Source organism: Salvelinus fontinalis, chromosome 18 (assembly GCF_029448725.1).
Source record: "Salvelinus fontinalis isolate EN_2023a chromosome 18, ASM2944872v1, whole genome shotgun sequence".
Lineage (NCBI taxonomy): Eukaryota > Metazoa > Chordata > Actinopteri > Salmoniformes > Salmonidae > Salvelinus > Salvelinus fontinalis.
Genome location: NC_074682.1, coordinates 19,614,209 through 19,632,087, shown reverse-complemented (window position 1 = coordinate 19,632,087; position 17,879 = coordinate 19,614,209). Strand labels below are relative to the sequence as shown.

General features: G+C 40.7%; 1 protein-coding gene across 7 annotated transcripts in view; it reads right to left on the bottom strand.

Annotated features, from left to right (window-relative positions):
• Window positions 1-7,905: 7,905 nt before the first annotated feature.
• Window positions 7,906-17,879, bottom strand: part of LOC129815121 (calcium-dependent secretion activator 1) — a 186,980-nt gene continuing 177,006 nt past the window's right edge. For all 7 annotated transcript variants that reach the window (XM_055868507.1, XM_055868511.1, XM_055868508.1 and 4 more), the window contains one exon: window positions 7,906-9,195. In XM_055868507.1, the coding sequence (XP_055724482.1) occupies window positions 9,022-9,195 (174 nt within the window). In that variant the 3' untranslated portion in view covers window positions 7,906-9,021. The remainder of the gene's footprint in view (window positions 9,196-17,879) is intronic.

Genomic DNA, 17,879 nt, shown 5'->3' with positions numbered 1-17,879 from the left:
TATTCGATGCTAATGCAGAATGCCACAGGATGTTTTTGTGCTGGTCAAGGGCAGATTGAACCAAGGGCTATATCTATTCCTTGTTCTACATTTTTGAATGGAGCATGCTTACTTAAGATGGCGAGGAAGGCACTTTTAAAGAATAACCAGGCATCCTCTACTGACGGAATGAGGTCAATATCCTTCCAGGATACCCCGGCCAGGTCGATTAGAAAGGCCTGTTCGCTGAAGTGTTTTAGGGATCGTTTAACCGCAAACCCATTACGGATGCATGCAATGAGGCAGTGATCGCTGAGATCTTGGTTGAAAACAGCAGAGGTGTATTTGGAGGGCGAGTTAGTTAGGATGATATCTATGAGGGCCCGTGTTTACAGATTTGGGGTTGTACCTGGTAGGTTCATAGATAATTTGTGTGAGATTGAGGGCATCATGCTTAGATTGTAGGATGGCCGAGGTGTTAAGCATGTCCCAGTTTAGGTCACCTAGCAGCACGGGCTCAGAAGATAGATGGGGGGCAATCAATTCACAGATGGTGTCCAGGGCACAGCTGGGGGCAGAGGGTGGTCTATAGCAAGCGGCAACGGTGAGAGACTTGTTTCTGGAAAGGTGCATTTTTAGAAGTAGAAGCTCAAATTGTTTTGGTACAGACCTGAATAGTAAGATAGAACTCTGCAGGCTATCTCTGCAGTAGATTGCAACACCGCCCCCTTTGGCAGTTCTATCTTGGCGGAAAATGTTATAGTTAGGGATGGACATTTTGGGGTTTTTGGTGGTTTTCCTAAGCCAGGATTCAGACACGGCTAAGACATCCGGGTTGGCAGAATGTGTTAAAGCAGTGAATAAAGCAAACTTAGGGAGTAGGCTTCTAATGTTAACATGCATGAAGCCAAGGCTTTTACGGTTACAGAAGTCAACAAATGAGAGCACCTGGGGAGTAGGAATAGAGCTAGGCACTGCAGGTCCTAGATTAACCTCTACACCACCAGAGGAACAGAGGAGAAGTAGGATAAGGGCACGGCTAAAGGCTATAAGAACTGGCCGTCTAGCACGTTCGGAACAGAGAGTAAAAGGAGCAGGTTTCTGGGCACGATAGCATAGATTCAAGCATAATGTACAGACAAAGGTATGGTAGGAAGAAAGTACATTGGAGGTAACCCTAGGCATTGAGTAATGATGAGAGAGATATAGTCTCTAGAGACGTTGAAACCAGGTGATGTCATCGCATATGTGGGAGGTGGAACAAGATGGTTGGTTAAGGCATATTGAGCAGGGCTATAGGCTCTACAGTGAAATAAGACAGTAATCACTAACCAGGACAGTAATGGACAAGGCATATTGATATTAGGGAGAGGCATGCGTAGCCAAGTGATCGTATGGGTCCAGTGAGTGGTTCAAACAGTTAGTAGGCCGGGGATAGCAAGCTAGCAGTTAGCAGGCCGGGACTAGCAAGCTAGCATAAGGGCCTTAGAGGGACGTCGCGATGGGGGAAAGTCTGTTTTTGCCTCCTCGTGCGGTAATGTAGATAGACCAGTCGTGGAATTAGTAGGGTTCCAAGTAGTAGAGGGGTCCAAGTCCAATTTGCAAAATGGGTATAGTGGTCCACGAAACTGGCCGATGGATCAGCTAACAGTCCAAAATGCTCTAGATGGCTAGCAGGCCGCGGTTAGCAGAATGAGCCTTCAGGGGATCCTCAGGCAGATTATGTCGATATTCCAGTCATGAAGGATCGGCGGGGTTCCGTGCCCCCTACCGGCAGTAGAAGGGGTCCGGATATTGTAGCCGAGGAGTGGGCTTCAGGAGTAGCCCAGGAGCCCTAGCTGGGAGATTGGTCTGGCATGGGCTAGCTCCAGGCTAGTTGGTGCTTGCTCCGGGATGGAAACGTTAGCCAGGAGTAGTCAACTCGGGTTGCAGTTAGCTAGATTGAGGATTTGAATTTGCTGCATTTGACTGAAGAGCCATTAAAACATATTCTCAATAGGGGGTGCTGTTTGCACTTTGTAATAATTTCGTTCCCAAATTAAACTGCCTCGTACTCAATTCTTGCTCGTACAATATGCATATTATTATTACTATTGGATAGAAAACACTCTCTAGTTTCTAAAACCGTTTGAATTATATCTGTGAGTGAAACAGAACTGGAGTTAGAGCAATTTTCCTATGAGGATGTGAGAATGCTGAAATCTGCTGGCTGTTCTGAGGTCGGTTTATAAATCTGCCTGTCTTCTATTGGTTGAGATGCACTGCATACGTCTTCCCCTGGATGTCAGCGAATAGTGAGAATTGAAATGGTGTTGCTAGGCAGATCTGAGAGCTTATAAATGGGCTGGGAACGTGAGGACCGGCCTTTGTTCTCCTGGCCAGGATGCAGAAAGGAGCTCTGGCTGTCGTTCTAGAATGCTCCAGTTATAGCCCTTAGATATATCCGGCTCTGTTTTTATTCGATATAGGTGTTAAAGACATCATAATGTTGTTATATTAAACAGAGTTATATCAGTTTATATCGGTATATTGCGATTTTCGGATATTTATTTGTGCTGTGTTCTAGGGAGTTGGGCACGTCTGGCCCACATGGCTAATGTTTACTGCTAATTCCAACGTTGAAGGCGACAATCTACAACCGAGCAACGATTATTTTGGACTAAGTACACCTTGCCCAAGATTCTGATGGGAGTTCATCAAAAAGTAAGAACTATTTATGATGTTAATTCGTTGTTCTGTTGAAAAATGTAGAACTCATATTCCGCCATTAATTTCGGTGCGGTCTCGCTTTAACGCACGCTGTATGTTGTAGTAACGTTAATTTAAAAAATCTAACACAGCGATTGCATTAAGAACTAATGCATCTTTCATTTGCTGTCCAACCTGTATTTTTAAGTCAAGTTTAGGATTAGTTACTGATTAGACTAGGTGCCTCTCCCAAGATTTCTCCTGACATATTGTTGGCAGCCTGGCTACTTTTCTCATTGTATTACCACGTTTTGTGCCGCTAAAAATGCACATTTTCGAACAAACTCTATATGTATTGTGTAATATGTTGTTATAGGACTGTCATCTGATGAAGTTTTGAGAAGGTTAGTCAAAAATGTAATATCTGTTGCTGGTTTATTCGCTATCGCTAACGTGCATGAATCAATGCTGCTGTGTGGTTGGCTATTGTAGTAAGCTAATATAATGCTATGTTGTGTTTGCACTGTAAAACACTTAAAAAATCTGAAATATTGGCTGGATTCACAAGATCTTTGTCTTTCATTTGCTGTACGCTGTGTATTTTTCAGAAATGTTTTATGATGAGTATTTAGGTAATACACGATGGTCTCTGGAGTTATTCTAGTTGCTTTGGTGAGAGTTATGATGGTGGCTGCAATGGTAAACTATGATTTATACCTGAAATATGCAAATTTTTCTAACAAAACATATGCTATACAATAAATATGTTATCAGACTGTCATCTGATGAAGTTGTTTCTTGGTTAGTGGCTATTATATCTTTATTTGGTCGAAATTGTGATAGCTACTGATGCAGGAAAAAAATGGTGGAAAAAAAAGTTGTGTCTTTTGCTATCGTGGTTAGCTAATAGATTTACATATTGTGTCTTCCCTGTAAAACATTTTAAAAATCAGAAATAATGGCTGGATTCACAAGATGTGTATCTTTCATCTGGTGTCTTGGACTTGTGATTTAATGATATTTAGATGCTAGTATTTACTTGTGACGCTATGCTAGGCTATGCTAGTCAGCTTTTTTACTGATGGGGGTGCTCCCGGATCCGGGTTTGTGAGGAAGTAGAGGTTAAGGTTGCCATAGATTCAGGACATCATTGTGAACGTTTGACAGTAAAGTACTTATTGTGTACGTTAGACAGTAGACTATTTATTCTTATGTACTTTGTTTTCTTCAGTTCCTTCATTATCCCAATTCAATAGTTTTTCTAAACCATTTCTGACCATTGTAAGAACTTGTTGAAATGCTATGATATGTACAACATATTTGCTAAAATGACCTATGGAGGGCATCCGGAGTGGCGCAGTGGTCTAAGGCCCTGCATCGCAGTGCTAAACTCTGCCACTAGAGATCCTGGTTTGAGTCCAGGCTCTGTCGGAGCCGGCCGCTACTGGGATACCCATGGGGCGGGGCACAACCAGCCCAGCGTCGTCCGGGTTAGGGAAGGGTTTGGCCGGCAGGGTTGTTCTTGTCTACTAGCGACTCCTGTGGTGGGTCGGGTACACTGACACGTTTGCCAGGTGCAAGGATTTTCCTCTGACACATGGGTGCGGCTGGCTTCTGGGTTAAGTAGGCATTGTGTCAAGAAGCAGTGCGGCTTGGTTGGGTTGTGTTTCGGAGGATGCACGGCTCTCAACCTTAGCCTCTCCCGAGTCCGTGCGGGAGTTGCAGCGATGGGACAAGACTGTAACTACCAATTGGATACCACGAAATTGGGGAGAAAAATATATAAAAAATTAAATGAGCTATGAAATGTAAATGTGTCTATCAGGTGATTACATTTTAACAACAGTGGGATTGGCAGCCCCAGTTCCTCACTGTGATCCTGTTGATCCCCGTATGGGCTTACTGTATGATCAGACAGGAAGAACATCTCTCTGTAATACGCTGCGCTGATGTCTTGACTGAACATTGTGTTAGATTGCTTTAAACTGTAAGCTACTCTTTTCATGGAAAAAAGATCTAAAATGAATCAGTGGGGTTGTTTTCCCTCCTTAAGGCTGAGATAAGAAGGTTATGGAGGGGTAGTAAAACATAAGAGGCTTTGCTACAGCCTTTATTAAACGGATATGACATCTACCTGCTCTGTTAAATAACAGGCAATTTCAACACTTCTGGCACGCAAATTAACAAAACTACCCCCCCCAAAAAAACAGAAGCTGTTCTGAACAAACATTTGAATGCAGCAGCCCATGTTTGTGTTTGGGTATATATAACAAATTGCTTGCTTAAAATAAAGTGCGAAGATCAATGGATTTGGTAGCCCAATTGTTTATATTATGGTCGTTAACTTTTTCCTCTTACAATGTTCTTGTTGTTGTTATTATCCTGCGATGTCATGTCTGAGGGAACCTGCTGGGTCGTATATGGGGGCCTCAACTGTCAGCACACCCCACTGCTTGTGCTCCAACCTGGACTCAGAGCATTTCATATTATTTCTAACATAAATCTGAGACACTCCATTTAGTATGATATGTTACACTTCGTATAGTATGTATTAATTTGTCAATGTCCATCATCCATTTCGTATGATATGTTAGTAATTGCAATTTGTACAATATGTTACGAATTGCAATTCGTACAATATGTTAAGAATTTGTAAAACATACAATATGTTACAAATTCAAATATGGCTAACATTATCTAGGTGGCTAATGTGAACGTTAGCTAGCTGGCTAGTGTTAGCTAGGCTAGGAGTTAGGTTTAAGGGATAGGGTTAAACTTAAGGTTAGGAGTTAAGTTAAAGAGTTAAGGTTAGGGTTAGGGGAAGGTAGTAAGGTAGTTGCAAAGTTGTTAATTAGCTCAAATGCTAAAGTTGTCTGTGATGAGATTCATGGTTCGGGCTAGGTCCCTTAGTTCAAGTGATAGGAAATCTTAACGCTACAGCATACAATGACATTGTACACAATTCCAACTTTGTGGCAACAATGCTCTTGTGGCTGAATGGAAGCAAGTACCCGCAGAAATGTTCTAACATCTAGTGGAAAGCCTTCCCAGATGAGTGGAGGCTGTTATAGCAGCAAAGGGGGAACCAACTACATATTAATGTCCATGATTTTGAAATTAGATGTTCGACGAGCAGGTGTCCACATACTTTTGGTCATGTATTGTATTTAAACGCCAGCCCTTATAACCCCTCATCTCCCCCTCCTCCTGTCACAGTGGTGTCCTAAGAAAAGAGTCTGAGATTAATGTTGGATTAAAGTTTTACTCATCTTGAGAGTTTATAATACAGTCCAGAAGGAGATTGGAAGAATGGCCAAAGATGATATACACTTTGGCAGATCTCTTCCACCAGATTAAAAAAAATGAAAAATCAGGGACAAGATGACAGATATCAGGGGGATTAAATATAATAAAGTCACGAATTAAAAGAAGAACGCATATTTTTAATTATGTCATAGAAGAAGGGCAAACAACAAATCCTTCTTAGAAGAATTGAGAAAAACAAGATTTATCCCCAGTATTGTGGGAATGGGGTGATCCAAAACAACAACAGAAACAATCTTGTGTCTCATTCGAGAACAAGGCTATGATTTGGTTGAAGGGTAACAACATAGTTTGTCATTTTGGAGAACTGACAGTAGGAATTCATTGTACTGTACATTCAATACTTACATTATAACAAGTATGAATAGCTGCTATAGGTATCACTTTTTGCTGATCCTTATTCTCTAATAGGCATGTGTAAGTTTTCAGTTTAGCCTTCCACATTCTGACATACACATTCTGAGATTCATCCAGAATGTGGATTAGAAATGATAAAATCCTGGTGAACTAGGAATTTATGATAAGCAGGGGTGTTTTATGGCATTTTTGTATTCTCCTAGTGCAATGATTGTTGTCTCTGATTACTTTTCATATCAAGTGCTAGGGGGAAATGTGAGAAATGAAGAGCTGTGCCATTGAGCAAATGAGACTTCTCATCCCCGCAGACATTGTGGTTAAACTCAAGACACTATTTCACCAGCTCATACTTGTGGTGGGCGTAGGGCACAGTCAGACAAACGAGAGAGACTCTAAGCGGTAATGTTCTCCCTGGGACTTAATTTCTGACCTAATTGTGGCTACGTTTCTATGGACGCCCATCTCGTTGCTACCTGATAAAGGAATAATCGACAGCAAAGGCCAAAATGCTCCAGCTCAACATCCAATCGAGCATATGAGGGTCCTCTGGATATTATACATTTAATCAGCACATAAATCCAGGCGCGATGCAACAATTTTGTGAGGGAGAGGACAGCGAGATGGATTAATAGGCCTGGAGATTTACGCAGGCACGATCTGTGCTGCTTTGGTTTTTAAGCTTCAATCAGCTTTTAAAATGAGAATGATAATGGTATTCAAATAAAATTCTCAATTGACCATCACAGCAAGAACTGGCCCAAGTCTCAACACTGGAGCACGCAGCCTGGTCTCATAGACTAAACGTAACATAGTAAAGTAAATTCGGGACACTCAAAATAGTATTATATTTTACGTTTGGTATTGCTACATAAGACAGAAGGTTATTTAAGGCAAAAACGAAAGTTGGGTGGTTGATGGAGTGTGCGTATTACGCAAATGTTTAATTTATTTATTAAATTCACTCCCTGTACTTGCTTCCCGTTTATTAGTTGTTAATTAACTGCCAATGTTTGTCTATGGAGATTGCATGGCGGTGTGCTCAATTTATACATCTGTCAGCAACGAATGTGGCTGAAAAAGCCAAATCCACTAATTTAAAGGGGTGTCCACATACCTTTGTATATATAGTGCATGTATTGTACTTTCAGCTTCAATTTGATTTTGTTTTTCTTAAAAATGTATCACAACATAACACTAACTCTTTACACTAATTTCTATGGGCAGATGACTTCTAGGAAATGTAACTAAAATTAATATGACTTCCAGGGGGGTATACTACAAAGCAGGATCAAGGAGTTGGCTAACTAACTTTCCTAAATATTCAGAAATATTTTTTTTTCTTCCTGAAAGCTTGAAATGGGCATTGTCTAAATGACTCCGCAACCAAAAACACATACTGTATCTACGTTTAGATTTCTTAATTAAGCAACACATCTATAGTTATTTCTGGTAGTTTATCAATGTTAGCTGGCTAACTAATTGAACCTACTTTCTAGTATACCCATCAGGACTGTACAACACAACAACAATAACAATTAAATGAATAAAAAAGCAGTATGTTTGTACAGCTACTTTTATTTTCACTTTGTGGGCCCCAGATCTATAAGCTCCCATAAGGCAGAAGCAAAATGACTCCACCAGTAACTTTACACTGAGAACAAACACACTTTTGGAGAGAAGAGGATAACTGGGACATGCAGTAACTGCACACAGGGCAATGTACAGTATGTGTATATACAAAACAACATCAGCGGCAGAGAAAATACTGGCAGACACAATAAAGATATAAAAGTGTGGAAACACGTAATCACCTGGAATGGCGGAAGTATAGGGGACACAGAAGAAAGTCTCTTTTCCCTTTGTGATTGAATATTTTTGTGCTAATTGCTATTATAACTAAAATATAACATATTTTTAAAAAACATTATGTTTTAAAAAACATAAATTATCAATAAATACATCAACAAGATATAACAATGAAACAATTAAAATATTGCATTTCTAAAACAACTCATAATTTAAAAAAAAATGTGGCTTAATGTTTTGCCAGTGAGGGAAAATGTTGTAGTATTGAGTATTGAATTGAGTCAACAAAGTAAATTCTACATTGATGTTAAGAGAGGAGAGAGAATGGATAGCTACTTTTTATAATGTATTGTAATCTAGCTACAAACAGGTTGCCTGGCTGTCTGTAGTTTGGTTCCCTTTAGGCTGTAGACATACGCTCTGAGATGAATGAGAACAATAGGTGATCTTACTCTCCTCCTCACAATGATGTACCATTACTGTATTCACAGTACGTTAACAAAGCGCCTCAACAGGTTTGCATTCAACAGGTACACACCAAGCATTATCCCTAATCATGGTACTCAACATCGCATACATGCTTCTCCATATTGCTTAGGAACATTCAAGAGTGAATGCTAGGCAAATGCTAACTTTTTTTGTAAAACACCTATACTTTTTAGTTCAACACATAAATATATATATTTTATAATTATAATGACTAATATAATTATAATTTATGTATTCAGTTACTAATTTGTATTGTTGTTCCTTTGTGGGTATTTCTATCTATCTGACAGTGAAAAATAATAACCTTATAAGATTGGTCCAGTGGTTAACAAAGTTGATACATGCATTGATTTGCAGGCTCCATCCGGTGATGTTGATCTAGTCATCATCGTCGTCTTCATCACTGTCCTTCATAGATATGCCCGACATCCCTCCTTCCCTCACCGACGCCGTTGCCTCCTCCAGGGTCAGTCTGTTCCGCACCGTGTCATACATCTTACTGTTTAGTGTGGAGTCCAGGACGCCCTGCAGCCGGAAGTCACGGTACTTTTTCTGGAACAAGAGAGTAGAGAGGGTCAAGGTTGGGACTAGCACATAGACAAAACATTTTCAGTCAGTTGCTAAGGCAAGAGAGGACATGAAGCCAGGAATGCACTGCAATGTTTGGGTGAATCTCGACTGTTTAGAGTGGCCTCCTCTCCTTGTCTCCTTTCCTCTATCTTAATCATTAAATCATTTAATTAGTGACAACAATTTCCCAGGCATCACAATGCTTTCACCTAGCATGTGTTTTTTAGATCAGGAAAAATGTAGGAGTGGACAAGAGGACACTTAAGAGGACACTTAATGGTTCACAATATTTGACACATTTAGCAAATTATCCAAGTGTAGCATTTTCATCAAAGAGACATTTCCACAAACAGGGGTTGTCTTAAGGACATTCAGCAACGTTCCCATTAGGTCCCTTAAAGGGGTTTTGGAGAGACGTTATCCACGGGACATTCAATGACGACAAGGAGACATTTCATGATGGTCAAGGGGAAGTCCCATGATGCTCCCAGGGGAACGTTCTCTGGGGGGACCTTTGTGTAGTACCCTGTAAGTTCCTAGGATGTCACTGAGAACCATGTCACAACCTTTTAAGGACAATCTCAGGACTATAATTTTACTAGTCCTTAGGACGTCGCATGACGGTCCCAAGGAAACGTTCTCTGAAGTACCTTTGTCTAGTTCCCTGGACGTCACTGAGGACCATGTCAGGACCATGTTAGAACCATTTTAGGACATTCTTGGGACATTGTGTTTTTTTGTCACATGATGGTCCCAGGTCTCCGAAACCATTATAAGTAAAGTAATTAAATGGTATGGGGGTTTTAAGGTAAGTGGTACGCTGTTCAGATAAAATAGTGTACAAATCTTTCATTAACAACAATATGATTACATTTGACATGATCACTTATTCCTGACAAAATGACCCCACCTGGGATTTGAACTCAGAACCTCTAGATTTGGGGTATGCTGATAGTAACGTCAAATTATTATTAAACGTAACGACTGGGTCAAAACATGAGAAAATAACTAATGACCAGCCGCTTGGGTAGCAACTTCATAATGAAAAAACAAATTTACTTGTTTTTTACTTAACCTTTAATTAATTAGGCAAGTCAGTTAAGATCAATTTCTTATTTACAACGACGGCCTTCCCTGGCCAAACCCTAACGACGCTGGGCCAATTGTGCACCGCCCTATGGGACTCCTAATCACGGCCGGTTGTGATACAGCCTGGAATTGAACCAGGGTCAGTAACACTGAGATCCTCTAACACTGAGCTGCAGTGCCTTAGACTGATGCGCCACTCGGTAGCCCCAGTAGCCATGACTCATTAAAATAATATTTAATATGCAGAAATGTCACTCATATTTTTATAAATATGTTGGCAACCGTTTTATTCGCCTTGGGCCTCAGAACAGCCCTTTGAGGGAGTTGTCACATGATAATTCCTGGGTAATCAGGCATTATTGCTTAAATAATGCACGCTCTAGAATGCCCTTCAAGCCAATCAGAAACGAGTATTCAACAATGCCATGGTATAATTACCTATAATATACAGTGGCAAGAAAATGTATGTGAATCCTTTGGAATTACCTGGATTTCTGCATAAATTAGTCATACAATTTGATCTGAACTTCATCTTAGTCACAACAGTAGACAAACACAGTGTGATTAAACTAATAACACACAAATCATTTTATTTTTCTTGTCTATATTGTATACATCATCTAAACATTCACAGTGTAGGGTGGAAAAAGTATGTGAACCTCTAGGCTAATGACTTCTCCAGAAGCTAATTGGACTCAGGAGTCAGCTAACCTGGAATCCAAACCAATGAGATGAGATTGTAGATGTTGGTTAAAGCTGCCCTGTCCTATAAAAAAACACTCACTAAATGTACGTTTTGTATTCACAAGAAGTATTGCCTGATGTGAACCATGCCTCGAACAAATGAGATCTCAGAAGACCGAAGATTAAGAATTGTTGACTTGCAAAAAGCTGGAAAGGGTTACAAAAGTATCTCTAAAAGCCGTGATGTTCACCAGTCCACAGTAGGACAAATTGTCTATAAATGGAGAAAGTTCAGCACTGTTGCTACTCTCCATAGGAGTGGCCGTCCTGCAAAGATTACTGCAAGAGCACAGCGCAGAATGCTCAATGAGGTTAATTAAGAAGAATCCTAGAGTGTCAGCTAAAGACTTACAGAAATCTCTGGAACATGCTAAAATCTCTGTCTATGATACGTAAAACACTAAACAAGAACGGTGTTCATGGGAGGACACCACAGAAGAAGCCACTGCTGTCCAAAAAAAACCTTGCTGCACGTCTGAAGTTCGCAAAAGACCACCTGGATTTTCCACAGCACTTCTGGCAAAATATTCCGTGGACAGATTAAACTAAAGTTGAGTTGTTTGGAAGGAACACACAACACTATGTGTGGAGAAAAAAAAGGCACAGCACACCAACATCAAAACCTCATCCTAACTGTAAAGTATGGTGGAGGGAGCATCATGGTTTGGGGCTGCTTTGCTGCCTCAGGCAGTGTTGCCAACTCATTTTCAGAGGAAGTTGCTAGCGGCAGGTCGATTTGTTGCTAAAAGTTGCTAAATGAGGTTGTGATGTCATTGCGTGATGACGTCATTACGTAATAATGTAAAACTGCGTCATTACGTAGAATACACAATGACGTTACTCAAATTGACTGGCCATCTTGGCGAAAAATATGATTTGACATTTGTTAATTTAGATTTGTTTGTTTATTATCACATATTTTTATTTGTAAAAGTAACTTAAACACAACACATTTGAATATTTGAAATATATATGAATATTTTTATTTTTAAACACAACACAGAATTTTTGAACAATTACACACTACACATTATTGAACAATTGCATTTGATTTATTTTATTTTCAACTAGTAAACCTACACATTTTGAACAATTATAGTTTTAAGCAGTGTATTGGTAGTTAACATGCTACCTAACTGATCAACAATTATAGGTACAAGCTAATAACAAGGTATACAGTTGAAGTTGAAAGTTTACATACACTTAGGTTGGAGTCATTAAAACTCATTTTTCAACCACTCCACAAATTTCTTGTTAACAGACTATAGTTTTGGCAAGTCGGTTAGGACATCTACTTTGTGCATGACACAAGTAATTTTTCCAATCAATGTTTACAGACAGATTATTTCTCTGTATCACAATTTCCGTGGGTCAGAAGTCTACATACACTAAGTTGACTGTGCCTGTAAACAGCTTGGAAAATTCCCAAAAATTATGTCATGTTTTTAGAAGCTTCTGAAAGGCTAATTGACATAATTTGAGTCAATTGGAGGTGTACATGTGGATGTATTTCAAGGCCTACCTTCAAACTCAGTGCCTCTTTGCTTGACATCATGGGAAAATCAAAAGAAATCAGCCAAGACCTCAGAAATTGTACACCTCCACAAGTCTGGTTCATCCTTGGGAGCAATTTCCAAATGTCCGAAGGTACCACCTTTATCTGTACAAACAATAGTATGCAAGTATAAACACCATGGGACCACGCAGCCGTCATAACTCTCAGGAAGGAGACGCGTTCTGTCTCCTAGAGATGAACGTACTTTGGTGCGAAAAGTGCAAATCAATCCCAGAACAACAGCAAACAAAGGACCTTGTGAAGATGCTGGTGGAAACAGGTACAAAAGTATCTATATCCACAGTAAAATGAGTCCTATTTTGGTATAATCTGAAAGGCTGCTCAGCAAGGAAGAAGCCACTGCCCCAAAACCGCCATAAAAAAGCCAGACTACAGTTTGTAACTGCACATGGGGACAAAGATCGTGCTTTTTGGCGAAATGTCCTCTGGTCTGATGAAACAAAAATAGAACTGTTTGGCCATAATGACCATCGTCACGTTTGGAGGAAAACGCTTGCAAGCCAAAGAACACCATCCCAACCGTGAAGCACGGTGGTGGCAGCATCACATTGTGAGGGTGCTTTGCTGCAGGAGGGGCTGGTGCACTTCACAAAATAGTTGGCATCATGAGGAATTTAAAATTATGTGGATATATTGAAGCAACATCTCAAGATATCAGTCAGGAAGTTAAAGCTTGGTCGCAAATGGTCTTCCAAATGGACAATGGCTTCAAGCATACTTCCAAAGTTGTGGCAAAATGTCTTAAGGACAACAAAGTCAAGGTATTGGTGTGGCCATCACAAAGCCCTGACCTCAATCCTATAGAAAATATGTGGGCAGAACTGAAAAAGTGTGTGCGAGCAAGGAGGCATACAAACCTAACTCAGTTACACCAGCTCTGTCAGAAGAAATGGGCCAAAATTCACCCAACTTATTGTGGGTAGCTTGTGGAAGGCTACCCGAAACGTTTGACCCAAGTTAAACAATTTAAAGGCAATACTACCAAATACTAATTGAGTGTATGTACATTTCTGACCCACTGGGAATGTGATGAAAGAAATAAAAGCTGAAATAAATCATTCTCTCTACTATTATTCAGGACATTTCACATTCTTAAAATAAAGTGGTGATCTTAACTGACCTAAGACAGGGACTTTTTACTGGGATTAAATGTCAGGAATTGTGAAAAACAGAGTTTAAATGTATTTGGCTAAGGTGTATGTAAACTTCTGACTTCAACTGTATATGCTATCCTATTGAACAAGCAACTTAACTCAAATAATGATGTGTGCGCTAGACATCCAGCTCTCTCCAGGTTGTTGTGCTGCTTGGCTGGATAGCTGCTTACTGGTTTCCTCCAGATATTGCCACTGTTCTCGCTCACACTGCAGTGCACTGCCACCATCAGCTGTGTGTCTCCGCCAGTTCCAGAAAGTCCACTCCTTGCAAACGTACTGTAAATATGATGAATCATAGATTGGCAAGGAAATCCACTTCATCTTCACTGTCCAACTTCATTGTCACGGAGCTGGAACCAGCAGAAGAGGATGGAGAGGCCTTAAAGCTGTATGCCGCTATGGTGCCAAACTGCTGCAGAACTTCACCTGGGAGATTATGCTGGTAACAGGTATCACCAGCCAGCTTCAGTCCATACCGAACCAGGAGTATGGAGTTGAGAGTGTGCAGTGACATTATATTTCTTAACTTTGACTTGACCACACTCATTTGGCTGAATAGCCGTTCAACCTCCACATTTGAGTGTGGCAAGGAGAGGGCAGCGAGTGCAGCTTTGCACAGTTCTTCAAATGGATTTGACCTGGAAGAGTACGTGTAATTATTCACTTCACTCCAAAATTCAAATGTATTTTCAGTTGAGTCCCACCTAAACAGATGGATGTTTCTCCAATTTTATCAATTGTTTGGGGCTGGTATCCCAGTAGCTCAGCTCCTTTAATCATTTCGGTGGTACCTTTATTGTGCTTTAGCATTTCCTTAAAACTGAACAGGGCCATGTTTCGCAAGGCTTCTAGGTTGTCTGGGAGCCTTGCTTGCAGCTCCTTGCTTAAAGCAACAATGTAGTTGATGCACCGTCTCCGAATTTCCTTTTTGTCCTCTGCGCAAGACTGAGTTGGTACACCATGCTCTCGAAATGGTACCCAAGGAATGGTGATGGACTGAGATGTCCATCAATGGCATCCTTCAGGACATACATTTTTGCCATAGGGTTGACTACTCTGCTGCAAATTGATGTTAAGAGGTGTACCAGATTGTCCAAAAGCTTGACAGGATCTGTTTGCTCCTCCCTCAAATGACTTCACTGCAACTTGTACGTCGGACATGATTAATTACAAGATTGTCAGGTCTTGTCCATGTACATGGCGTGGAGCACAACCACCATGTAGCAATGCTCACTGGCCTTGGTCAACTCAAAGTGGAGTTTCATTTCTTTCCACTGGCTCAATATACGAGTTACCGCAGGCTCAATTGATAACCAAAGTGTGGCACACACTTTGGTGATCTGCAGGGGTTTCTGGCCACAATTAATGGTGGCACACACTGGTTTGAACGCCTCGCACCGTTTTGGGGAAATCGAAAACCAGTTGTAGGTTTCCCTGATTAAGTACTCAACACTTCTAGGGATGGTTTCTTTGGATGCTGCTCTGACAGCCAATTGCAAAGAATGGCACACACAGGGGATGAGTAGCAAATTGGGCAATGCACATTCTTCCTTTAAAATCTTTCGCACCCTGTTGTGCACCCCAGTCTTCACGGACGCATTATCAGTGCCAATACCCTGAAGTTACACTTCTCAAAAAACTCAACTACCGCCTTTGGTATTGATCTGGCATTGCCCCTCCAATTCAACCAGCCCGAGAAATGTGGACATAACGGTTCTTCTTTTAGCACTGAAATACCGAATCACCACACCCAGGTATTTCGAGACACTGACATCAGTGGACTCATCCAAAAGGAGACTGAACTTCTCATCCCCCACATCTGATGTTACCCTTTTGAGAAAATAAGGAGCCAGTACTCCTAATAATTTCTGTGCACTTGGAAGTTTGTTGCTGCCACAGAATCTGAAAAGGCAGCTTTGCAAGCCATACCTAAATGGTCGCATGCTAGCAGCGAACAATGCACCGCAAATGCCATTGCCATAGTAGCTTCTGCGCTTTTGCAGTTATCCACTTTCTTAACTAACTGTGGTAATGTAGACTGCGTTGCGGGGTTGTACGGTTTTGATTTATTTATATGCTTTGCTGTAGCACAATGTTTTTTGATGTCATACATTTTTGCAAGCATATCTGATTTGCAGTACGTACTGTATGCCTGACAATCATCCCCAATTACTGGCTTCAGCCACCCTTTAAATTCAGGTACAGACTCCCACTCTTTTCTGTACTTCTGGCTGTACAATTTTGAATGAAACATGTTGAGTGATGTTGTAAGTTCTGTTCAAGATCAAACATTCGTGACCAACTATATTCATTGGGTTTGTCTCGTCGAACCCGTACTACGATTGCTGGAGTCAGCCAACAATGATTTGCAATTTGCTGAAATTGCAGCTGGCCTTCTGCTGCCTGTGCACGAGCTGAGCGCCTGCTGCTGACGTCACTCACAATGCACTTTTGCAGCCAGGCACGTGTGTTGTGACTGAGTTTGTGACAGAGAAAATCGTTTTCATTAAGAGGGGAAATGCGTGCATTTTAGCGTTTGAGTCACTTTTAAAAGTTGCTAAAAGTTCCAAATACATTTTTTTAAGTAGCTAAAGTTGTTGCTAGGTGCTGTTTGAAAAAAAGTTGCCAGGGTAGTCTGAAAAGTTGCTAAATCTAGCAACAAAATTGCTATGTTGGCATCACTGTCCTCAGGGCCTGGACAGCTTGTGTTGCGTTATTGTATTAGGAGGTAGGTGAAGGAGTCAAGCGCAGGAGAGCAGAGATGTCCAAGATGCGTCTTTTAATTGGCAAGTCCACAACAAAATAGGGTCAGGTACAATACCAATAAAATGCCCATGACAAAAGAGAACACAGTTGCTCACGGAAGGAGGAAAAAACAACGCTCCTTAAACCTATACACAATCGGTATATAGGCACAACCTCAACGAGCAACATGAAACGAATAATCCCGCACAAACCTAAGCAGGCAACAGGGGTAATTATACACAGAAATTAAAGCAAATGAAACCAGGTGTGAAAGAACCAAAGACAAAACAAACGGAAAAGGAAAAATGGATCGGTGATGGCTAGTAGGCCGGCGACGCCGACCGCCATGCACCACCCGAACAGGGAGAGGAAACACCTTCGGTGGAAGTTGTGACAGCTTGCTATCATCGATGGAAAAATGTATTCCCAAGTTTATCAAGACATTTTGCAGGAGAATATAAAGCTATCTGTCCGCCAATTGAAGCTCAACAGAAGTTGGTAGATGCAACAGGACAACGACCCAAAACACCAGAAGTAAATCAACAATAGAATGGCTTCAACAGAAGAAAATACGCCTTCTGGAGTGGCCCAGTCAGAGTCCTGACCTCAACCCGATTTAAAATGCTGTGGCATGACCTCGAGAGCGGTTCACACCAGACATTCTAAGAATATTGCTGAACTGAAACAGTTTTGTAAAGATGAATGGTCCAAAATTCCTCCTGACCATTGTGCAGGTCTGATCCGCAACTACCGAAAACATTTGGCTGAGTGTATTGCTGCCAAAGGAGGGTCAACCAGTTATTAAATCCAAGGGTTCACATACTTTCCCAACCCTGTACTGTGAATATTTACACGGTGTGTTCAATACAGACATGAAAACGTATAATTGTTTGTGTGTTATTAGCTTAAGCAGACTGTGTTTGTCTATTGTTGTGACTTAGATGAAGATCAGATCAATTTTTATGACTAATTTATTCCAAAGGGTTCACATACTTTTTCTTGCCACTGTATGGACTTAGACTTAGAAAATGAGTTCCATCTGCACTGTTATTTTAGTTATTAGTAAATCTGACTATTCTCACATCATTGATTTAATTAACTTATTTTAGCTATTTGAGTTAGTTTTTTCCCATATTGTTGTTTAATGTTGGTGGGGCATATTTTAATGTTACTCCGGAATCACTATAATAAATATAATAGTTGTTTTGTGTATTTTTAACAGAGCTGAGATTTACTTTGAAGTGAAAAGTGTAGGAATACAGGTGAACTCAGTCATTGACATTAACTTGGTGTCGGAATGCAATGTAATCATGTATGCCGAAGTGTATCCAATATGTACGTTGAAAACACTATGT